We start from the raw sequence: 25,812 nt of genomic DNA on the forward strand, positions 1-25,812 counted from the left end.
ATACTAATCAATTCCAACAGAACTTTAAATATTTGTGAACCAAATACTTCTATAATCATCCTACAGATATTAGATATTACAGATAATAGAAATTAAATGCCTTAAATACACGTTAATCGAAAAAAACACAGAAAATAAAATACTAAAAAATATCAAACATAAACAGTAAGTCCTTCTCCAAGAACAAGAGCCTAGTCTCTTTATTGGAGAGAACAGCGTAATTAATTTTAAGATTGTCGAAAGTAGAAACGTCTATCAAATGAATTAAATTAAAACAATAATCTTGAAGTAATAATATTAAATAAATAAAAAAAAACATGTCAGCATTTAAACTATAATCTTTTTTATGATCATTCAATTTTGTATGCGAAGGTATATAGAAAAATAGTTATTTAAGCTCGAGATAATTCAAAATTACTAAGAAAGAAGTCGTCTTTTATAAATATATGATTACAAAAAAAATCTTAAAAAATGTGTTTTGCGAATCTCAAAAATCATCGAAACAGCTTAGGTTTCTTAAAACTATTAGCAATAACGTCTTCAAATCTTGACCGTTTCAAGGATCGACTGGTAGAGTCACACTTCTTTGCAAAGTTGAAAGTATTTCCAGCACTGAAGAAACCAGGAAGAGTAACCGACTTCCTGGTCGATTTTGGTTCTTCTTTCTGTCGTTCACCAGTAGTGCGAAATCTGCGCAGGTTGAGAGGGTCACAAAGTGTAGAGTCACGCCTGTACCTGCGAAGTCTACTCCTCAGTACCTTGTCTCCCTTTATGACGTCAGCCCAGATGGTATCGACTTTGGATGCAGCGGACAGAGACTTGGCATCTAATTTCCTGAAAAAACAAAACAGAAACTATTAGAAAAGAAAGCCAAAACCTATAAAATCAAGTCAGAATAAAAAAATAAACACATCTCAAAAAGCTTTCAAAAGTTATTGATACATACCTGAATATGATTGAAGCAATCTCGATTGGTAGTCTTGATATCAAATCAGTGTAACCTGTGACGGTGCGAGAAACTCCCATGATGCACAACAGGGAATAAAACGTATCCATAGTTCTAACAGCACTCTTTGTAATATACGTAAGTACAAGAAAGATTAGGTTTGTTTTTGTATCATTCAGGAAAAGTGTCCTTAAGGCTTGGATTTTTTGATACCGTGTCGCAGACGTCTATACTGTAAATATTGTATTTTCAATACTCCAAAATACCGTCATACGTGTATTTTTAGAACAAAAATCAAATTGTTATAATATTTGTAAAATTTTGTTCATCTTTGTTGCTAGTTTACAACCAAAACAAATTATTATTAATGTTCGAATTTTTAGTAACTAAATCTTTTCTGATTTTTGTATGTAGCAAATCTTTTAGAAAGATTTTTTACAAAATTTTAGTTAAAGATATGAATACTTGGCCATTACGGTAAACAAAATAAGAATACTTATTATGGAGAATTGAAACTTCTGTCTGTTCTGTGTTATTTTTTTACAATACTTGAATGCGCAATTTTATTGTAATATTTTTTTCTAAACATATTTTTAAAATCATAGTTTTTGTCACGTGTCGCCACTGTAATTGCTACAATGAATCAAGTCCTAATAACAAGGTTTATAATATAATAATTCTGAATTAACAAAAAAAAACAATATCCATATTGTTAAGTTTACACGTGTTTTTATCTTATGTGTACCTATAAACTTATTATTGATTATACTTAGGAAATAATATATTCGTATTGCACGAACCTGATAATATTGGATGTATAAATATACTATAATTATTTGCACTAACCTCAACTTTTAAAATAAAATAATTTTATAGTTTAAAAATTTCGGTTTACTGATTTCTAGAATATTTTTCCGGAAATGATACAATTTATCCTTAGGTCAATTAATTTCTTAAGCGATTTTAACAGGTTGAGGTAACATATTTATCAAAATACTAATAGTATTAATTTTTGTTGAAATGAAAAAAAACTTATTAAAGGGAAACAACGCAAACACAGAATTTAATCACCCGCCGGCCACCGGAGATATCACAAGTCTCTTAACGCCCGGCTTTTTTAAAGAATTTATATTGGATATTTTTATTTTAATTTTTTTAGTAAGTATGTATAATTATGGAAAAATCATTTTTTTAACGCCTTTCCTTTCAATAACCTGTTCTTTGCAAAACCATATCATTATTTCGATGAACAACCCTATTTTTCAATAGAAAAACGGTGTCTTAAGAAAAAAATTAATCACGTAAAATGTTACCTGGATTTATAGAAAAGCATTTAAATAGCGACTTAACGAATACTGGGCCTTAATAGGAATATCAAAAATTGCAATGCTTAAAAGACTGAATAAATTCGAAGATTGGTACATGTGTTTATGTACAGTTAATATAATATGATCATATTCACGTGCAACTCTTGATTAGACTAAAAATAATGATTTATTGTGCTTGGGAACTTGCCGGAGTCACGGTGCTCATACTGTTTTTCTTCAAACACCCGCGAGAGCGTATTGTATTAATAAAGCAATTCATCACGAATCTCACGAATCGATGATTGTTAATGCGTCACAAGTTAATTTCAATGCTAATCATATTAATAATGTATTTAAACATATTATTGTGTCTAAATTATTTCTCGGTTAACAAGATTTTAATTTATAGATTCTGTAATTACAATTGCTGTTGTTAGCATTTTTTTAAAATAATTTTTATTTTTTAGGCCTTACATATACATCGCACACATAGAGCGAACACACGTCTCTCCTGGACCAATTTTTTTAAAGAATATGTATCGGAATTGTTTTTTTGGATGCATAGGGATTTTTTTAAACTCCTTACCTTTCAATAACTCTTTTGTTTTTAAATCCATGTTTTTATTTCAAAGAAAAAAAATATTTTTCGATTTCGAAGTTTTTTTGTGATTTCATCCGAGCCACTATGATATTTAAACTAACTTACTAAGCATCACGCCGCTTCTTCGCAGGGGTAGGCATAGAGAATCGAACGCCACACCACTCTGTCTTTGCAAACATTCTTCGCCTCTTCCACATTCATGCATCTCCTCATACATACCCGACGATTATTGCGACTCCTGACCGGTTTCAAGTATTTGACATACCTAGTTGTGCCAAGTTTTCCTCGGTCTTCCTCTGCTTCTTTTTCCAACTACATTCGCCTCATAAATGTGTTTAACCGTTCTTTCCTCACTCATACGTTCCACATGTCAAAACCATCTCAACACATCTTTCTTAATTTTATCGATAATGATTATCTCAGCCTTGCATTATTTCCTTATTTCATCATTCGAACATCTATCAAACATCGTTTTGCCACACATTCGTCTGTATTCAGAGCTATGATATTTTAAATGATATAATACGGGAAACTTGTTTGTAAGTTTTGGTTACGAAAAAATTCACACTTCGTAACATCTATGGAACATTGAAACACTTTTTACAAAATCCAGTCAATGTATGGTAAATAATTTTAATGCATATTTCCTGAAGATATCGCCAAATTACGAAACATAATAAATTGATAAAGTTGAAAAAATTAAAACATAACAAGGAAGAAGATGATTGATTGTATTTATTAACTATTTATGTAATAAAAACAAATTTTCATTTCATTATTTGTATTTATTAAAAAAAGTATTTTATTTTTAGTTACAATAAAAATATATTTTGGAATTGATAACATTTTTTATTGGATGCAAAACTGTTCAAAGGCATTTCAGTGTGAAAATGTTCTGGAAAAAAATATGTTAACATCATTCATCTGTAAATTTGCATTTTGTGGGTTTATAAACAGTATATCGGGTACTACAGTATCGAACAGATTAAATGAAACAAAATTTATTTTCGTTGCATTTTCCTAAAAAGTTTTGTAAAATCTTTGGTTTATTAGTTATATCACAAATTAATATTTAATATGATCTCTTTTGGGCTCAACCAAAGATTTTACTCTTCTTAGCATTTATTATATAAGGTTTTGGCACGTGGATCCCATTTTTTCGTCTCGAAACCATACCTGAATTATGGACAAATCGAGCTTTTCCACCGTAGTGCAATCAATTTTGGAGAGCCGATTCTTACAGATTGTTGATAGATTTCCAATTAGGTTTATATCTAACAAAATTCTTGACCAGACCATCACAGTTCATTGTTTTTGTGTGAAAATTTTCATATTTTTTTTGGATTTGTGGCAGGGGGTTAAATCCTGCTGAAATATTCCATTACCATTTGACTTTCGTTTTTGTATCGCTGGTATCTTTTCTGGTAGAATTGGGTATTATTTCTCGCCATTCATCATCTCAGTCACGGAAAGAAGCAGCCTCGCCTGGTCCATAATACGAGGAACACCCCAAAACATTTTTTTAGAGAGTGTTGAAAATACAAAAAAAAATGTTTTGTTTCAATTAATCTGTTCGATACTGTACAAAACATATGGTAGGTATATTATAACAGGCTTCGGCGAACGTTAATAAGTCAGGTACCTAGTTAGTATTTATCTAACAAGTTTTTTTTTAACAGACGTAATTTTATTAAATGTATTGAGGCGCGCGTTGTGGAAGATAACTTATAGGGTCAATCAAATGTATAGTTCTAGTTCAAGTTCAATGTCGAGGTCAAATCTTTGCAACACACGATACAAAAATACTCACATTTGAATGTTTGAACACACTCTGACAAAGGCATTCAAAAAAATGCGACGCAAAACCCCATTTATCTTTGTCCGAAAAACAGGTACTCGTACGTATTTTGTAGTATCTCCGTGGTAAAGTGGATAACACGCTCTCATGTATGAGGTCAAGATGAAAATTTATTTATTTTTACATCAGCTGTACCAGGTCACGCGTTGCCATGGCTCAGACCGGTCAAATGGAATAGAAAGAAAATAGAAAGCACATATTTCTAATACGTTAAATTTTACAATGCTAGTGATGCAATGAAAGTTTTGACACTGTATGAAACAACAATGCAATCCAAATCATTGAAAATGATAAAAAAAAAGCAGCTGTCGAGAAGCGCGCTGACCGCCATGAGCAATGTTTAGTAATATGTGTGTTGCTGTAACGTTCAACAGATGGTGCTTTCATTCCGAATAAAAAACTTTTAAAAACGAAAATCTAAATTTGATCTCTTCCAAATAAAAATAACTGTCATTTGTATATTTTTTTATGTATTTTTATAGACTTATTTAGTATTCCTCCTCTACTAACAAAATTATATTTTATTTATATAATTAAGATATCGTTTTATGGAATTCATACAGTTTTGGTAAATTAATAGAGTACGTTAATTTTTTATGAAGCTGTAAGCGAATTTAAATATTTTAGGTAAAAATTATAATCTTACAAAATGAATAAAATGTTTCCGTATTTGAATAAATATAATTTGGATGTTTCAATTAAAAATTAATGAAAAGGGTAAGTGGGAAAATAAATAAATAAAATATTCGTGTATGTGATATCCTAATAAAACAATCACATTTATTTTTATTTATTTACTAATAGTTAACAGCGTACAATTTTTGAAATTTTATCAATTGTGAAATAATTATTATGAAGCCAATTGTTGAATATTTATCACGCAAGGGATAAACGTCCAAAGATTAATATATTAAATAAAAATGTACATGTATAAAAATATAAATGTGGTGTATATTACATATTAAAAAAAAATTATCATTGGAAATTATTTTAATCAAGGGTAAATAAAATATTAAGATATTAACAAATTTCTGGTTGTTTTAAATTTAAAATCATATGTGAGTACATTATTACTGTATGATATTAAAAGAAAAAGGAAAATTCTAAATAAAAATAATTCAATAAAAAAACAAGTAATAATGAAATTTTATTATTAACGACATTAATAAACGACACTCAAAATAATTATTAAAAAAAATGATAAACAATAATGCAAAAATAGGAAAAAATAACAAAACATTTTTTTAATATGCGGAAAGCATAACATCTTCTTCTTCTTCTTGGTGTAGGCCTTGTGGCCTGTTTTTAAGAGGGATTAGCCTCCTTAAAATTAATTAATTAATTAGAAAGCATAACAAATAATTAAAAATAATATTATACTAACTTTATAAATATTTTTTACCAACTTTTGAAAAAAAATATGTGCGTAAAAAGCACCTACAATTAATCATTGATTAAATTAAAATATAATATTTGTAAAACAATAATAACAACTTATGGTAAAAAAAATGTGTAAGCATCGAAACTAAAAGTTTTTTTTTAAAAATTTAATTGAAAATAATAAATATTGTATTTTTAAAACCCAAAATAATCACTCTTAGAATATATGACATGGCGGTTGTTTTTGTATTCATATATCATAAGATTTATGTATATGAAATTATATTGAGCAGATGACTTATGACGTTACTGTTCCGACCTTCCCATTCAAAAACCATCACCGAAATTCACACTCCGCTATGATCCCCACATAAGAAGGCCGTAAGTGCCGTGCTGTGTTGTGAATCTTGATGATCTTTGGTAATAACTGAAATAAAATAATTCTCATTGATTACTAAAAACATTGTAATGTTCATACATTAAGAAACAAAATAACACTTAATTAATTTAACTGATATGATTTTATGAAGTTCATCATGCCACATTAGTAGAAAAAAAAAACATTAACAATAGATGTATTATACTCGTACTAGCTATTCAATAATTAAATGTTGAAGATATTAATAAATAATACTTGGAGGATGTTTGTTTGTTCTTATTACTAAACAATAATTATTTAGAATAAATATTCAATTACTATTTGTAGTAATGAGTATACGAGAATAACCGATACACAGGTTATTTTTAGATATATATTAATTTATAATTTTTACCAGTATATCCAATACAAATTTATCATGGGCACCTAATAAGAAATACAAAAAATATGTTAATTAATGTTATATTATACAACTAATGAAATTGCGACTTACTGCGGTTTATTATTTATGAAATCAGTTGTAAATCAGCTTCTAAGCTCTTGAAGGTCTGTACACCTCAGGAGCTAGCGCAAACGCTTGAAGATTGGTAATATCCTATAAATACGATTTTTATTAATATTATTTATAATTACATTTTAGATATAATTTCAAAACACAAGTTATAAAATTTGGGCAAATTACCTTTTGAAGTATCGGCGGAGGTGTTTCTTTCTCGCCCTCAGCCGGCCTGTAGTAAATGCCATCGGGAAGACGTCCATCGGTATTAGTATTGACCCGCTGAAAGAAGAACAGAGCCGGAACTCTTCCGTTAGATACAGCAGGGTTCACATCATTACTCTCTGCAGCCTGATTCCCTGGGTTTCTCGGTCTTTGCAACGGTAAGATGTTGATAGCGTACACGTTATCAGTGTTATCCCTTGGGCCTGAGAAGCTCTTCCCTTCGTCCGACAGCGCTTGGACCCTCGTGATTTCGGTGTCTGGGTTCTCGTTGTCTGCGGCGATCGCTACGCCCAAACAGAGTAAACCAGTAGCTATATAATTAAATAGTAACATGGTGGTTGTTTCTCTCTTCCCTGCAGTCAGAGCGACTGACTGCCGGTACTCGGGGCGAGCTGTATTTATATGAGATATGTGTTTATCCTGGACGTGATGAGAACTCGTTTTTCTGCATCAAAACAACAACAAAAAATAATACATAATAACGAGAGTGTCTGTATGTTTAGCATATGTCTTATTATTCGTAGATTTAAGAACTGAAAATGAGGCTTCAAATTATGTAAACTTGATTACGATTCGCAACCAATGAGAACATTCACAATATATTCATGACACAAACATTTATTTATTTATTTTATATATCAATTTCAATATAAAAAAAAAATATATTAATTTATTTATATTCTTTATTAGATTTATAAACAAAAAGTAAAACAAAACGTGGCTTGCCAAAAAATCGTTTTTTAACACAGTCACCAATCTTCTACACCTCATATATATTTTACATTTTATTTCTAAAAATGCGTAATAACATCAGGTACGAGCACCTACATAGTACGAAATCATTACTGGAAAATAATTCTAAAATCATGGTTTTATGTTTGATTATTATTTTTCAAAATTGTAAACCCAATGAAATTTTGTAAATTAAAGATTCAGTTTTAAAAATATGATTATTTATTTATTTATTTAAAAACTCGAGTAATCTGTTTGGTTACAAATAGAAACTTAATTTATCAGAAAATATCCTTTCACCTAACTCTGAGCCGTTATTGTTTTATTATTTTTATTTTTATTCTTATTAAGGGGTAAATATTTTACTTTAATTAATCAATATTTAAAATTAGTAAATTAACGGTACATGTACGTAAATTGTGTGACTAAAATGCGAACTGATTATGAGATTAAATAAAACAAGTTCATTTATTCATTCGGCAGTCACTTAGTGGTAATATCAATATTTTTTTTTAATTTAAAATTTACGTGATAATAAATATCACTATTACTCAAAATAGGTTGCGACACGTGTTTCATGCATTCCGCATCATTATTAAACACCGTATGCATCGATACGCGTGTCACAATGTTTTGAGAAAAAGTGGTTTTTACCAAGTAAAAATTAAATTTTAGGATAGTAAGGTTAATGTGAAAAATACATTATAAATATCCGGACAAATTGAAAATAAATCTCTCTTGAATTTATTTTGCACTTGGCGGGAATCGAACCCGCGACTACCCAACTACGCCCCGGTGCCTGTCTGTTTCTTCAACGATACTTCGTGTTATTGGCAGCTAACTACACCGCATCTAGAGATACCAGTTTGGGTTGATGGGATGAGCACTTCTGTTTTTCCTAATGTGATGCGGAGCCACGCCAAGCTAATGACTGCATGGCAGCCATGTTGTGTGCCCTTGACTTTGGTTGACCTTCGGGCATGCCGTCCTACAATTAGTATTCTTGTTTGTCCGATCGTGCCTCTCGAAAGTAGTAAATACCCGCCAATTTTCGAGATGAGGTTTTCGCGAATCGATTATCGAAGATCGGGATGCCGATACAGGAACATGTTTTTTTATCATATTAAATTTTGACATCTCAACACAGATGAAGAAGAATATGGAAGTCTGGGCATTTTCCTCATCATATTGGGATGTCAAAAAATAATATAATAAATAACTACTATAATTAGAGATAATCCAGTATTTGGATACACTGAAAATGTTGAAACATTTTCATATTTATTCACAAATTTTATTTAGAAAACTGAACGATTAAACCGATTTATTGTTAAGCCTTTTTAGTCAAGTTTCTTTTCTTATTAGGTCCTAAATTTCTAAGAAAATTTACTGCTTTAAATAAGCAAGTTGAGCGTTTAATTGAAAGTACATAATTTAAACAAATTAAAGGATTTTGAACAAACCTTTTTGTTTTACAAAATACTTCAGTATTTCAAATCTCAGATCTCGCATAAAACAGTAAAACAATTTTTCTTGTTAATAGTAGCAGAGTAAGATCGAGAAAGACTTGACATGATTAAGCATTTTAAATACTCTGCCGTAGTCAGGTCAGGAGTCGGAATAATCGGAGGGTATGTATGAGGAGATGCATAAATGTGGAAGAGACGAAGATTCTTTGCAAAGACAGACTGGTGTGGTATTTTATTATATCTGTCCACCCCTGCGAGGAAGGGGCGTGATGGTAAGTTTTAAATTTTGTTTATTTATTTAGCTAGGCACATAGAAAAATAAAAGCATAAATATCTTCATACAATAATACAAAATGTAAAATAAAATATTTCTGAGAACCATTTTTCTTTTATAATATGATTACTTAATACATCATTGCATTTTTATTGTATGAATAATTAATATATCGCTTCTGGAGTCACTTAAATGCATATTATTTATTTATTATTATTAAATTCCTGTATAGGAAATTGACTGTCTATTAGTGATATTATTGTCTATTACCAAGTAAAATTCAAATAAAAAATGAATGCACAAAAATGACTGCTAAATCAAATAATGAAAAAATTCCATCCTCCTATTGAATATTAGGAAATGAAAGATTTTATCACCATAAAATTATTTCTAAAATTTGAAAATATTTTTTTTATTTAAACTTCATGTACAGAAAATAAATAAGTACATTGGCGGGCTATTGCTAAAAAGCAATATCTTCCAACCAACCAAAAACAGACTAGTGATATTGATCAAAACGTTTGATAACATATACAGCTGTTTGCAGAGGGTAGATATGCTTGAACATTAAAAAAATATAAATTAAAAATTAACATTTAAAAAAACATAAATTACAAAGATAAGGAGGGCAAAGGAAAAAGGGAGTTTAAGGAAGTAGGTAGAGGGAAAAACTAAGGGGGAAGATTTGATGGACAGTTAGGATTCCAATGATAAATAGTAATGTCTCAGACGTTTCCTAAAAGTTATCAGAGAAGGTGCATTTTTTAAAAAGAGAGGTAATTCATTCCATAGTCTGGCCGCTTGGACAGATCAGAAAATATTGCATGTACTGATTTCAAAGTCAATGAATATAGCGTTGAAATTGAAAAAGGACTAATGAAAAAAAATAAAAGACAGGGTGAAATTTTATATTTTATGGTAGTATCATACATACTTATATGGTAAATATTATTACATGATAGTTACAAATATTTTATTGACATTCGCATCGGAACAAAGTTAAGTAGTGAAATGTAACATTAATTCATTATAAAAAAGTAATAATAACTATTTGTTAGATGGCACATACACGCTTTAAAATAAATTAAATCTATAAATACATAAATAATTCTTTTTATAATTATAATTATATAACTTCATAATTCGATAGTTTGGTGTCTATCAAATAAAAATGACAAGGTACCAACCAGGTTTGAAAGGTATCACGGTCTGTAATTTCGTTTGTACAATTTGTACTCTTATTACATAATGTATTAATATACATTTGTTTACATATAACAATTTGTTTGTTTTTAAATTTCTATTCTTATGATTTGATATTCACTTTTTCGTCTCGGCTGTCGGAATTGCTGCCATCTACCGGTGCGCGGTGGAACTAAACCTGTTGGTAGTTGTTGATATTGTACATTTTTCGCTTGATTATTGGAAGGCCCTGGAAAAACTATCGTAGACCCAAACCTATTTCGCGGTGGATTGTAGTTATTAGGCCTTCTATTGTTAGGGTTGAATCCGAAGCCCTGCTCCCTACCGGAGTTCACAGCGGCTAGTGACTGACTGTTGGCTGCACTGCCAGAAAATCCATTCGAATTTTGATTGAAGCCATTTGAATTTGGTCTGAATCCGTTTGAATTTTGTCCGAATCCGTTCGGATTTTGGCCAAACCCATTAGAACTGAATCCGTTTCCAGAAGCTTGTCCAATCGCTCCGTTTCCAAAAGCTCCCGACGAGCTTTGCCCGTTAAAAAAGCTTCCTCCGGGGAAAGAAGCCGCTTGGCCGGATCCTTGACCGAAAGCGGAAGATATGCCATTAAGTCCTATCGATGCTGCAGAAGCTTGACTCTGGGAGTTGCTGTTGGAGAAACCCTGACCGAAACCACTTCCCGCAAGGTTGGACGATGAGGCGCCTGATGAAGCGGAAGATATTCCCTGGTGACCAGCTGTGAAGCTGGAAGATTGACTGCTCGCTTGGCTAGCGGATAAAGATGACCTGAAAAGATGAAGAAAAAAAAACATTAATTTACATAGTAAATTTTACAAACTTTTTCTTAATTCGTACCGTTCCATAATATTGCTTATTATCTTAAGTATGCAAAGCTTCTTAATTAAGAAAAAATGCTAGGGCTTGCACGTTTCACAAGGTTGGATATTTTAATTTAATACATAATTTTACATGTTTAATTTAATATATAATTTTATGGATTGGGTGTAGTAATTATGTCTTATGTTTTACGTAAATTAATAATTGTGTATGATATTACAACAATTGAATTGGTGTTTACTTTGTGAATTCCATTAAACTATTAATATAAATCAAAACATGATGTACATGTATATCTCTAGTATTTTTTCTTCTAACAGCTGTTTCGCCTTACGAGGGTTTTTTAAATGATGTCGGAAAAAACTAAATGGAGATATTTATGTGCAGAATTATATAGCAGGCAACAACGTAGATTCTGTTTTACAATAAAAAAATTAATTTTGGATTCATTAATCGTCGTCTTTTGATTTATATTAATACTATAAATTATGTGTACATTGTATATTAATCCAATACGTCATATACAGCTTTTACGAGTATAAACATTTAATAATATCATATTGTGACAAATGGAAAAGCACACTGTTTTCAAGTTCACGTAAGATATTGATATGTTCACTTATCACACTCGTTCTTATTTTTTTTTGTAAATGTATTGAGTTTTTGCAAAATGTTAAAAAATTGCGTTACGTTACGTATTTAACAATTATTTGAAAATATTTTACGTTCATGATGAATAAATATTGACGATAAATATTTTCAAATACTTAAAACATTTTTTTAACTGTCGAGGATAATTTCATTACATTTGAACATGTAAGAAGGTGTGCGTGAATAAATATTAATATCATTCTATGATTTATTGTAAATACGGTAGATATAAAATATTAAAAAAAAAAACTACTTTTTTGAAATTCAGTTACGATCGTTACTATAGAAAAGTTCAAGGAGAAATTTTGTAGACACAAGGTTCAATCGCGTGTAACAAACAAAAAACATGTGCATTTTTATATTTGAATATTTATTCAATGTTATCAATAAGTGTACCCCTAAACGTATTAAAGTATTACGAGTATAATCATTGTAAGGACATCAGCCGAATGAAATTATTTCCCATCTTGATGTACTTACTATGTTTTAAGTTTGTAGCCTTCCTTGAATAACAGGAACTTTATCAATTTATAAATTAAGAAGGCCTATCCAAAATTAGGTATCGTAACCCTGAATATATGATAATATCTAGTAGAACCTATTGGAGAAATATTGAAATAAAAGCCATAAGTATAGAGTGTACCATGATCGAAAAAAATATGTGATGCTAACTATTTTAACCAATTTTTTTAAAGTAGAACTTAAATTAGTATAATGAAAAAAATGGCAATTTCCATGGTAAAAATCATAATTTGTAAGGTAATCCAAAATTGAATGCTCTTCTTGAACCCTCGCTTTTTATAGGTACGTATTTTTTTATGAATGTCTTATTTTATTCTAATTAAAAACACAATACAAACATTTTTTCGTGAAGCTTTGTTGCATAAACTTATAATTACTAATTATTTACAAAAAAACATCTTAGTTTTATGGGCAAGGTTAAGAAAACATTCGATGAGAGAGTTTAAAATTATTCGCCACGAATTATAATATTATCATAACCTATTTATTGTAACTGCAGACAGTTGGTAGAATTTCATATTGAATTGTTGGGTAATATATCCAAAATTAAACAAGGTTTAGAGTGTTTGATAATGTCTTAATAAGACGAAACGCGTCACGTATTAACATATACATAAATAAATGTAGAATTCAATCCAATAAACCTTGTTTAATGTTGGATATATTACCCAACAATTATCATAACCTGCGGTAAAACAAATTTTCTTTGATACCATAAGTACTTTATTATATTCGTATGTAAATATGATGGAAATCTATAAAGTATTTGACTTACACACGCCCACCTTTTCTTATTGACCGGTTTAATGGATCGGTATTACATTTCGACAGGATCCTTGATAAATACAATAATACATTGAAACATCGTTCGATAATTTTACGGTCAGGGTTAACAGTAAGTAGAAGTAGTAAGCACTGGGTATTTATTACTTATCACAGACTACTACAAAGTTATCACTTGGGAAACACTCCTGAAGGTTGCACGCATTAAAACTATGGAAAACCAGTCGCTAATGTCACCATCGCTAAAAATAATTTATTTATTCACCACTGGGAGTGCTGTTTTCTTCTGACCTTGCATTGTTCAATTCTAATCAAATAAACTAATTGACGTTATGTTTTTGATTGTGTCAAAAATGTATTTAATAGTCCATTCAAAGGATCCATTCGAATCATAGCGAATAAAATATAATAGGATGATTAATATATAATAGTTGGGATTTCTATGAATTATCACAAAGACAATTAGATATTTGGGCGTGTGGGATATAAGTATTATATGTAAAAGGATTTGTTCATGATGAATCATTTACGATTATTCATGTGGATAAATTGAAATTACGCAATTCGCGAACGGCATAGATGATGTACTTTCATAACGCTTGTATTTTTTAACTACGCAAAAATATTACTAATTTGGTGTTTTTAAGTAGCGGTGAACGCACCCATCTATGAATGAAATTTGTGATTTGTTCAATGAGTGTTGAAGTCACTTAGTTGCGTCGTTAATAAGAGTAAATTTTACGCAAGTAGAAAAATTCTGGCGATCTGCTTCGACAGCAGTATAGTCGCAGTTATTTGTTTTGTCAGTCAGTCGTTTGTCTTTTGATTTTTATTGATTTGGGTCAAAATAAATTCATTGAATAAATCACGATTATTCATTTAAATAGAAAAAAAACCGCCAGTCTCTGGTTCATGAGAATCTTACGTTGATATTTTATTTTCAATTTTATAAAGAATAATTAATTTATAATTGAAGAAAAAACGCGGGAGGTAAGTGTAAAATATGCACAAAAGCACCAGGACCAGCTAAAAATTAATAAATAAATTCATTTTGCAAATGATGGGATCGAACCAACGACTCCAGTGTCTACCTAACTACTGTATAAAAGAGGATGACTTTTGATTTACTTTTATTAATTAATTTACCTTTATGCCAAGGTTCATATGACATATTGACGTATCTGGGTGGGTATCTATTTAATTAATATTAAATTGTATTTGTTTCTTAATGGTTCAGTTTTAATAATCTTGCACCAAGTTTATGTTAAATGAATAAAAGAAATAAAATAAAATTGAAATTGAAATGAAACCATGGGAGAGTGGGGAATCGAATTGAGTACCCTAAGATTTAAGTTCCTAAGAAAACCAACTAACCAATAACAACTTGACCATTTTATATCAATTTATACATAGCTTAGAATATTGTGATCTTCATGGTTACTCTAGACTTTAGACTTGTATTTATGTATTTCCTTATAATATGCAAATGCAGACACAAAAATTTCCATAACAACTTTACAAAAACTTGCTCGGACGAACATATTCTCAAAATCACAGCCGAGGAATGTCAAAGAGGTTTTTTGCATATTTTTCATGAACTTGAAATTTTTTAAGAATATTAGTTTTGCATGGGAATCAAATAATTGAATGTAAACATTATGAACAGAAGCATCATTGATACAAAAAAAACAAAACAATAAAAAATTACTTTTTTCAATCAAGTCTATATTATTGATAGCGACGGGTTTCGCTATTATCGACAGCGATATACTCGTATTAATCTAATTACTTCAATTAGTATTGGAAAAAATATATGTTTTATTACTTTTAACATGTTCTTTAAAAAATCCTTTCAAATAACTCGGAAGAAATATTTATTCATTTTATTTATTTATTTATATGTAATATATATATATATATATATATATATATATATATATATATATATATATAAAAGGAATGAATTGTTGATTATTTTATATAATCATAATCTGGAAAGTGTTGAAAATCCTACCAATCCTTAATGCTAAACAATTTTTAAAAAATACACCCTAACTAACTATTCCTTTTTTCCTAATGTAGTTTTTCCTAATCCATTAACTTTTTATTTATATTTTAAGGAATAACCCGCATAGCGTCTATTTTAGATGCTTGTCTCTAGGTAGGATAGTAAGGATAGGGAAGGTAAATGTAAAAAATACATCATAAACACCCAGACCAATTGAAAATAAATTTTTCTTGAATTCATTTGCAATTGGCGGGAATCGAACCCGCTAAACTTAATTCAAAATGTTTTAATATTTATTTGATGCAGAGCTCTATGCACCATTGGTTGCTTATAAAAGTTCAGTAGTAATAGAATAAATATTGGTATTTTTTTCCAGGTTATTAAAAAAAAAAAATTAAATGTGGTCTGAATAACGACTAAATAACAAAAAAATAGCACAAAATTTTTTAAAAATTACAGGTGGAATTTTAAATATTACCCGAGGAATCCTTGATTGTTTCCGAAGCTAGACGCCTGGCTGGAGGATTGGGAGACTTGGAATCCTTGGGGAGCTCCGCCAACAGTCACGCTGTGACTTCCAGTCTGACTGTGTCCGCCGAGACCCGATACTCCGTGGGAGAAAGACGCCGTGAATCCTCCATTCCCCGATGGAACCACCCCGAAACTATTTGTCAAACCGAATCTCGGGCTGACCCCTTTCTTTTGACCACTGTCCCTAGCCGGTAAAACTTCGTTGTCCTCCTTTCTCAGGGTGCTGGGGTCTCGGTCAAGATGCTCCAGTACTGGAAGTACGGGCGGGGTGATAACGGGGTCCTTTTCCTCGTATTTCGTATCGTCTATGAACACTATCGCGTCGCCGTCTACCGGCAACTGGAGGCTCTCTCCCACGGTGATTGCTATCACTAAGATCACTATCGCTCTCATCGCGATGTCTGGCGTAACGACTTTGGATCGGAACTAAGGCGACAGCGCTGTGTGCGAGGTATTAAACGTCGCGAGGGAAGGTCGCTGGACTCCAGGATGGGCAGTTGGCAGTCAGGAGTCCCCCGTGCTGAGGCCGATCGTGCTCTCCATAATGATCGAGTGTGTTGCACGTAGATGAGTAATGCACCTTCTGAATTCCCCGCTGCATGAATGGGCTCAAAGCCTTAACCCCTCTCCGGACATAGATTAGAAATAATAGCGAGGTTGCAGCGCCTACGATATTTTTTCACCATTGCGAGAGTAATATAAAAAAGAGAGTGATATTGCGTAATGCTTACTAATCATGATCGGATACATTATAAGAAAAAGAGTTCAATACAATCACTAGAAATTCAATATGTAAATGTTCCGTTTAATCCACCATCATTGTTACCACATAATGCATAAGATTCCGGGTTCGTTACTCATTGCGTCAAAAAAAAAAAATAACGCCATACGAATTTTCTCTCTATCCAACATGAATTTCACATTTAGGTTAAAGTTAAGGTGACCAATAGCTTGTATGGTGAAACTAGGTAAAAATAAGAAAATTCAGTAGCCATAATGTATCTACACAAATTATCTATATCGATTAGTAATATAACATAATATTCTTATGCAGGGCTGGATTAAAAGGTCTATCAGCCTTCTCACAATTTTGACCCTGCATAAGTGAAAAATGCCTTAATCCAACGCTGGTCGTGCTTAATACAATGTATCAAATCTTTTATATGAGATAAAGGATTACACATGAAACGTGTGTAGACTTATTTAATAACTTGTAACATTCAATTTATACGTTTATATTTCGTAGGTACTTTGGGAGAAACCTTCATCAAGAAGACTCGTGAACGTTATAATATTTTAAATGTATTCTTACTGACCAAATTTTAATACTATTTCAAAAAAGTGCACACATACACCCACACACTAGCACACATATATATTTATATATATATATATATATATATATATATATATATATATATATATATATATATATGTATGTATATATATATATATATATATATATATATATATATATATATATATATATATATATATATATATATATATATATTTATTTATATATATATATATATATATATATATATATATATATATGTATATATATATATATATATATATATATATATATATATATATATATATATATATATATATATAAATACATATATACATATATATATATATATATATATATATATATATATATATATATATATATATATATATATATATATATATATATATATATATATATATATATATATATATATATATATATATATATATATATATATATATATATATATATATATATATATCTATATATATATATATATATTTATATATATATATATATATATATATATATATATATATATATTTATATATATATAAATACATATATATATATAAATATATATATATATATATATATATATATATATATATATATATATATATATATATATATATATATATATATATATATATATATATATATATATACAGATTATTTATATATATTTTTTGTTTTTTAGAATATACATAGAAAAAAATATTCCTTTTTTCGAAGAAAAACTTATTTTTTCAATACAAAAACGGGCTTTTAAGAAGAAAAATAAAGAACAATGTTACCTGGATTTAGAGAAAATTAAGTTGCGATTTGGCCTTGAACAATGTATTTTATGAATAAATTTTTCGTTATAAATAAATCAATTATGAAAATTTGTTAAAATAACAGATAAATGAAACATATATTTTTTTTGCAATATTATATATTTAACATTTAAAAAAATCATTTTACCCATGTACAGTAAAAGCATCTTTCAAATTCAAATTAAATTGTTATGGAGGAATATTTTGTAAAAAACGTGTGGTATTTCTTTTAAATTCTTATTTAAGTTTTGTTTATAAATACATAATGTTTTAGGAATAACCCACGAACCATTGTGTATTTAGCACCTTTTGTTTGGACAATACTCTTAATAATTGGTAATGTCAATGGGATATTTAAATATCATGGAAGTATGCGACTTCGTCATTATACTATTTGCTATTTTATGTTTCATTGTCTTGTATATATGAATCAATACAAATACAGTGGTGCCTCACACAACGAACTTAATTCGTTCCAGGAGCAAGTTCGTTATGCGAAAAGTTCGTTATGTGAAACGCGTTTTCCCATAACAATACATGTTAAAAAAAATAATTCGTTCTGTAGCATAAAATATGGTAAGATGACATAAAAAAAAGATAAATTTTTTGTTATTATTTTTATTTAGATACATCTAAAAACATAATGAAAAAAACACACATTTTTTAATTTTAAGAAATAATCGAATCTTGCACATCTTCATCCATTTTCCGCTTCGACTTCGTTGTAATGATGAACGATTGCTGCGACACGTGCGTAAGTTAAGCGTACTGCTCAGTGACTAACGACTGCCTGCGCGGAAGGATGCAATAAATCGGCAGTGATCGTGTGAAGTGGGCGACTTCGTTGTGTGAAGCGAAGTTCGTTGTGTGAAGCGAAGTTCGTTGTATGAATCGTGAAATGAACGAAAAGGAAGTTCGTTGTGTGCAGCGTTTGCTGTGCGAGGCGTTCGTTATGCGAGGCACCACTGTACATAATATAAATATCATATATTTTGAATATGTACATCGTATACATATCTATATTTTTGTGTGCATATTTAAAATGTGTTATTGCGGTGCAAAATGTTGAAAAAACGCAAAGGAATTTTTATTCTTGGGAAATCCCATCACAAAGTACAAAGTACCTACCAGGAGTGAACCGGATATATTAATATATTATATACTCGTACTCGTAAGTATTGTAGACAGTTTACCCTCCACACACCGCACAACAAATGTGAGGATTAATGCCTCTTTAGAGTGTAGGTACGTTAACAAACGAGAAAAGCTTCCCGAAGGAGCTCGTTATAATCTGGTATCCTTGGCATCTATTTTCAGAAAGAAACTAAAAGGAAATAAAACGATTTGTATTTTACTGAATAGAATTGAGGTTAAACTCGTAGTAATGAACACCACGTACTTAACGCGTTATATTTTAATTTTTAGATTATTATTATAATTTTTTATAATTTTTTTACAAAAATATTGGTAATATACGTTTCGAGATGAACCCGTCTCTTCGTCAGGACAACTACTACACCAGCTTGCAAACAATACTAAACGTCACTATCATAGCACTATTCACACACTTACAACTACACAAAATATACATCACATGCGCTTCTGGTCGACACGTAGACTTCGGGCCTTTAGTGCATGTTGTTTTGCAATCCTTAGTGGATGTTGATACTCGGGGAGCATGGCTTAAGTACGAAGTTTTAATTTTGAGATTTCACGCACTACGTTCTGTGCCTAGCTGAAGGATTACGGACGCATCTATATATGAAATAAAATTAATTAATTATATTGAGAGCGGATACCGCTGCAAAATGTATTAATTATTTACATTTTATGGCTTATGATAATGATTTAAACCATAATGAAATTTATTTTAAAATTCAATTTATTTTAATATTTTTCTTCCAAAAGGATTGCTGAAGTATAAATATATAAAAGCTCACCTGTCTGAAAAATTACGATTCGCCACTGGTACCTTCGTATGTTGACTTTTCTTGAATAATGTTGATTTAAATAATTTTATGATGCCTATGTAATATTCGTACGTACATATCGCTCACTCCTTTTAAGAACGTCATAAATAAAATAAAAACTTGATTTTTCAGGAGAACATTTTTAAAGTTTAAAAATATAACACATTTTATTAAAAATAAATATCAAGCTACTTATTGAACTTTTTACTATGCAACAGATCTTTTTAGGTAAAACCTGAAGGTTATTTCACAATTTGAAAAATATTATATATATTTAAAAAAATAATTAAACAATACCTTTTCTTCAAAATGCAAAAACAACACTTTCTGCCCTGTAGCGGGTAAATATTATGTTAAAAATATGCCGCTTTTGTTGGGATATAGTACATTTACTGGGCTTTCCGAAAACATGCACAACTGAAAATTGATGATTTTTTATTTATGACGTTCTTGAAAGGAGTGAGCGATATGTTAAAGGAGAATTGAAAAATCGAATTCACCTAATTGTACAAGTCTTTTTTTGACTCGCAACAGTCTCAGGAGCGATGTCCTCGAGCGACCATATTTTTACTGGTTTGCTTAGAAAATTAATATGAACGTTTTTAATTTAATATCTTCACGTAATATTATAAAACAAAACAATTAAATTTATGAAATAAAATAATACGGTTAAAATTTGCAATCATTTTTAGATAATGGATGGATACGTTATCCAGGATACTCCATATAAGTCAAACAAGTACATTAAATCTAACGATATTTTATTTTTTATTTTATTTATTCGGGAATTGTACATCTTACATATAAAACAATAGTTACATTAACAATAATAAACATTACATTACATTAACAAAAAATAGTTACGTTAAAAAAAGCCAATTAAACAATTCCACATTTATGTTATAAAACTATTAAAAAACAATCAGAGATTAAAAAAACAAAAAAATTAAATAGTAACGAAATTGTGAAATATTTATATTGTTCATAACGTCTGATGCATTATGGTTCCATACAGTTCAGCATTTGGATCTTCTTGTACTATTCACTCCCTTACAACTACACAAAATATTAATCACATGCGTTTTTGGTCGAAACGTAGACCTCGTACTTAAGTGTAGAGTGTAAAATAGTAGGCAGAGAGAATAGAATGCCACCCTAATTTGTCTTTGCAAACAATCTTCGCCTCTTTCACACTCGTGCATCTCCTCATATACCATATACCCACATATTATTCCGACTCCTGACCAGACCACTTTTAAGTATTTAAAATACTTAATGATGCATCTCATTACAATGGCCATATTATTACATTTATTATGTTATTAAAACATTCTTGAATGGTACTATTTGTAAACGAATTCCCTGGAAATTCTGATATTACGATATTCAGGAGGGCCGTTAGGAAAGTAAGCCAATTCTTAAAATCAGCCAATTTGTATGAGCGTCACGTGGTTCTATTCTGAATTCCGATGTATTTTTACATTTGTTACTAATATTATACATTACACGTACGGGATACCGTCTGCTGACAGAGTTGAACTGACAAATTGTAGCGAAGGAAAGACCTTATTTATTAAATCAATCCCGACTTTTATCCGACATAACACTGTACAAATATATCATCATTTCAATGGGCTAAATTTGAGTGATCTCACTGAATGCACTCAAGCATAATATGTCCACCCAACTACGAAAATTAGCCCAAATGTATAATACCAAATTATTTCTGGGATATTAGTACGGAAAAAGACTTTATTTTTATTTTTATTTCGAAGATCCTTAATTTTTTTTAAACTTTTCATTAATCGTGTTAATGTCAAAATGTATGTATTATTTATTGTGTCCTTAAGACAACTCTATAAATCTTTATATTTGAATTCACTTAGTAATGTAAATTTCAAATATTTATTATTGTGTGTTTATGTTTGACTAGTTTGCCTCTGGCGCTTGATGGCGACTGATGTAACAGAATGAGATTTATTCGAGTACCTACATTGTGCATTCATAAACGAAAGTAAAAGTTTTCCAATACGGAATACAATTGTACAATGGCAATTTTTTATTGGTTTTGAATTAAATTACGTTTTTTCATAAATAAATTCAACTAAAATGATACAAGCATGTTATTTTTCTACGCCTATACCTTATGGCTATGGATAGCGGTTCCTTTAGTCCAGGCTAATTAAGCATATTTTAGGTCAAACCTCAGATTAAAATTTATGTATATTTTAATTTTTAAGTGTTCCTTAGGACCCTAGAAGTGTCCCTGTCAAATTTTTTCACCCTACCCCCGCAAATATGTCCCAGTCTGTGTTTTTTTTAAATTTCCACAAAAACGGTTACAGTTAAAAGAAAACTGTCGAAGGCAAAAAATATAAATGATCCAAAAAATGGTTTTTATTTCATGATAAAATGAAGTAAAATATTTTATGGTCCTGAATTGTAACTAAAAAGCTTTTTCAACAAATATCCTTTGCACTCAATTTATTGGAAAATTAAAGAAGCTGTGACAAAATGGTCACATAATAAAACACTCTCCTTATCACCCTTTGTTTATTTTGTGTAATACCACTTTTTTAAACATATATTTGTGAATACCGGTTTCGGAAAATCATTCCATCATCAGGTCATTAAAATTAAAATGAAATTATGACGTTAAAATTAATAAAATAAAAATAAAATTATTACATTAAAATTATTAAAATAAAAATAAAATTATTACGATTTGATATTTGTGTAAAAATAAAATTTTTGAAAGAGAGAAAGACGATAAATGAATCACAATGGGAATATTTTTAAAAGTGGACTCGGAGTTAAATTATGTTGGTTTTTTTATTATGGGTAAGTCTTTATTGATTGCTTTATTTATTTCTAATTTTTCTAGATTATCTAAACAAAGACCAGTTTTATTTACATGTAAAATTTCTATACCCGTTGATGTATTAAAATTACGGTCTTCAGATAAAAAGTGATTAGCAAAATCCGAAAAATTATTATTATTAAGGCACCTTAGATGTTTTTTAACTCTAATGTTTTTCCCATGTAAAAGGCTGGACATTTGGAACAATTTAATTTATAAACACCAGAAGCATTCAGTTTATCTTTTTTTTCTTTACAATTTAATTTAACAGTTTACCTTTATTATTGTTTGTATAAAAATATCACATAATAAAATAATTTCGGATTGACAGCTCTCTGCCTTATTCATTCTCAAAAAATATTCGTCCCTTTTCGGGTATTTAAAAAAGTAACTGTCATTAAACGTCCATTGTTTAGTTTCAATTATTTTTATAATTTAATAATTATTTAGAGAAGTTTTCTGCTTTAACTGAACTCACTGCGCTGCATTTTTAAGGAACGATTCTAAGATTTGTACACACATAAGAACATGTGAACATACGAATTTGTTTTCGTTGAACTCTACAGATGGCGATAGAGTAGATAAATAATTAATCTAGTCACTTATTTTACCTGTTCAAATGAATGTATACTTTGAGTATGTATGAGTATTATATGACGATTTCAGACAAAATGGAGTGCTAAAACCTTTTTTTGATACATAGGGCATAAGTACATAGTTCAGTGAAATGTTCAAAATGACAATTCATTACCAATGTTTGTTTCAAAAGATTGTGTAATGACGAAAAATCTTTTAACCTGCCTAGTTTTAAACGAAATACTTTTTTAAAGGGCCATTTACCATGTTTTCATCAGTAAATATGTCCCGTTAAATCTATTAAATGTTTTGACAGACATTTTTATTCAATTGTTTTCTTTCTCCTTACTGAATTGTAGACAAACGTTTTTACGTTAAAGTACCGTATGTTACATTGACACAATATGCAAATGTGTATTGTTTATAACATCGTATGTGTAATTATTCTTGGCAGTGATATATTAACAATAATATAATTCGATATTGTGATAATTGTGTTGAAGTTGAAAAATTATTTTGAAAAATTATTTAATACTTTCATCCAACATTATGATCATATTTATATTTTTTTATGGAAATAATGTGTTCATATAATGTGCATAAATGTTTTAATTCAGTGCTATTATCAGGTGAGCCTTAACGGCTTGTATTTGAAAATAGGAATCAAGATTTGGCAGAGTGGGATTAGAACCTAGAGCTGTTGACTCAAAATCTACAAAAGTCATCGAAGTTTTGTACTTATATATTGTAAAGTCATGAATGACAACCTCGAGTTATAAAAAAATATGTAAAAAAAAAAAATAAGTGATTATTCTGGGATAAGGCTATTTATTTTGTGTCTCTGCCTTATAAATCCACATACCCTACACATATTTTTATGTGGATAGTAATATAATACATCAAACTGATGTAATTGATATTTGTATTCTACAAAATACTTTAATACAAAAAAAAACTGTGTTTTTTCCTGCTAGAATCGCATTATTTTACTTGCAAATGTAAATTGAACATTTTCTGTAATTGATGATATGATATCTACCATTTTAAATACACGCTAGGTATATTTTTGCTCGTTTAAAAATTCTAAACAATGAAATAATAAATCAAAGTTACTGATGCAGTCCAAGAACTATAATAGATGCTGTTAGGACTTGGTACTTGTGCTCGGGTACTAAACATGTCAGACGTTTGTTCTTATCTTAAGTTATGCTTAATGAACACGGCGCGGTGTAGCAAATGATCTTAATGCTTTTCATAGTATGTTTGATGAATATCATTTTATAATACTGGGTATAATGTTAATAATATTATGAAATGGTGCTATGCCAGTCGCCGTAGGGATGGAGAGAGATTACTACTAAAAATCTTAAAGCCTCATCAATTAAACCCCCTGTTTTCGTTCTCTAGGGCCAAAAAATTACAGAATGACAAATATTGTAGTATGTCTCGTAATATCTACAATTTTAATGGATATAATTATCTGATAAGTAAACAAAGTCCCAATCCATTTAAATATTTACAAGTGTAGTAAATAAAGGAAAGGTCACAATTAAAATATTTCAAATGTGTCTCCAATATTTGTTCACAAATCTGGATTTGCCCACTTGAAATGAACGAACTGAGAATTTGAGGTGATTGTCTACGACTGGTTTAGACAATTTCTATATTTTGACATGTCAACATAGGTGGAAAAGAATATGGAAGTTTGGTATTTACAAGGCAGTATTTACCTGTCAAAGGCTGGTTTAAGTAGTTTTTGTGTAGCAGAGAGCTTCACGAACTGTATATAAGATCCCCGAATTATTTCACACGCTTAAAAACATTTTTGTTATTTATGAAACTTATATTTTAACCAGGTATTTATTTTGAGTATGTCCAATGTTTGTTCACAAGTTTGGGTTTTTCCTCTTAGGAGATATTAATATAGATATCTCAACATAGATGAAGAAGGAATACGAAATTCTGGGTTTTAACCTATTAGGGAAGAAAACGTACATTTATAAAGGGCTCTGATAATTAAAAACCTTTCTGAACTCAATAACTAATTAATCATTTGCTAGGTAGCGACCTTTTTAGAAGTATTAGATGT

General features: G+C 29.6%; 3 protein-coding genes across 3 annotated transcripts; all 3 read right to left on the reverse strand.

Annotated features, from left to right (window-relative positions):
- Nucleotides 1-378: 378 nt before the first annotated feature.
- On the reverse strand, nucleotides 379-1,093 carry LOC148307481 (uncharacterized). The gene is made up of 2 exons (XM_088263331.1): nucleotides 947-1,093; nucleotides 379-834 (listed from the first exon to the last, which is right to left on the reverse strand). The coding sequence occupies exons 1-2, from the start codon at nucleotides 1,054-1,056 to the stop codon at nucleotides 495-497; spliced, it is 450 nt and encodes a 149-aa protein (XP_088119457.1). The 5' UTR covers nucleotides 1,057-1,093; the 3' UTR covers nucleotides 379-494.
- Nucleotides 1,094-5,510: 4,417 nt separating this feature from the next.
- Nucleotides 5,511-7,566, reverse strand: LOC148307482 (uncharacterized). Its single transcript, XM_088263457.1, has 3 exons — nucleotides 7,154-7,566; nucleotides 6,965-7,066; nucleotides 5,511-6,519 (listed from the first exon to the last, which is right to left on the reverse strand). The coding sequence occupies exons 1-2, from the start codon at nucleotides 7,523-7,525 to the stop codon at nucleotides 7,004-7,006; spliced, it is 435 nt and encodes a 144-aa protein (XP_088119583.1). The 5' UTR covers nucleotides 7,526-7,566; the 3' UTR covers nucleotides 5,511-6,519; nucleotides 6,965-7,003.
- Nucleotides 7,567-10,526: 2,960 nt separating this feature from the next.
- LOC148307483 (uncharacterized) lies at nucleotides 10,527-16,784 on the reverse strand. Its single transcript, XM_088263426.1, has 2 exons — nucleotides 16,147-16,784; nucleotides 10,527-11,653 (listed from the first exon to the last, which is right to left on the reverse strand). Exons 1-2 carry the CDS (start codon nucleotides 16,590-16,592, stop codon nucleotides 10,960-10,962), a joined length of 1,140 nt encoding a protein of 379 aa, XP_088119552.1. The 5' UTR covers nucleotides 16,593-16,784; the 3' UTR covers nucleotides 10,527-10,959.
- Nucleotides 16,785-25,812: the final 9,028 nt, after the last annotated feature.

Source organism: Brachycentrus maculatus, unplaced genomic scaffold (assembly GCF_059751285.1).
Source record: "Brachycentrus maculatus isolate JH-2025_06_01 unplaced genomic scaffold, ASM5975128v1 h1tg000199l, whole genome shotgun sequence".
NCBI classification, from domain to species: Eukaryota; Metazoa; Arthropoda; class Insecta; order Trichoptera; family Brachycentridae; genus Brachycentrus; species Brachycentrus maculatus.

Excerpts from the sequence above, each read along its gene's own strand:
- LOC148307481 (XM_088263331.1), bottom strand. The coding sequence starts at position 1,056 with ATGGATACGTTTTATTCCCTGTTGTGCATCATGGGAGTTTCTCGCACC. Across the intron at positions 835-946 it reads ATTGCTTCAATCATATTCAG|GAAATTAGATGCCAAGTCTC; the intron begins GTATGTATCAAT and ends TTGTTTTTTCAG.
- LOC148307482 (XM_088263457.1), bottom strand. The coding sequence starts at position 7,525 with ATGTTACTATTTAATTATATAGCTACTGGTTTACTCTGTTTGGGCGTA. Across the intron at positions 7,067-7,153 it reads CTCCGCCGATACTTCAAAAG|GATATTACCAATCTTCAAGC; the intron begins GTAATTTGCCCA and ends TCGTATTTATAG.
- LOC148307483 (XM_088263426.1), bottom strand. The coding sequence starts at position 16,592 with ATGAGAGCGATAGTGATCTTAGTGATAGCAATCACCGTGGGAGAGAGC. Across the intron at positions 11,654-16,146 it reads AACAATCAAGGATTCCTCGG|GTCATCTTTATCCGCTAGCC; the intron begins GTAATATTTAAA and ends TCATCTTTTCAG.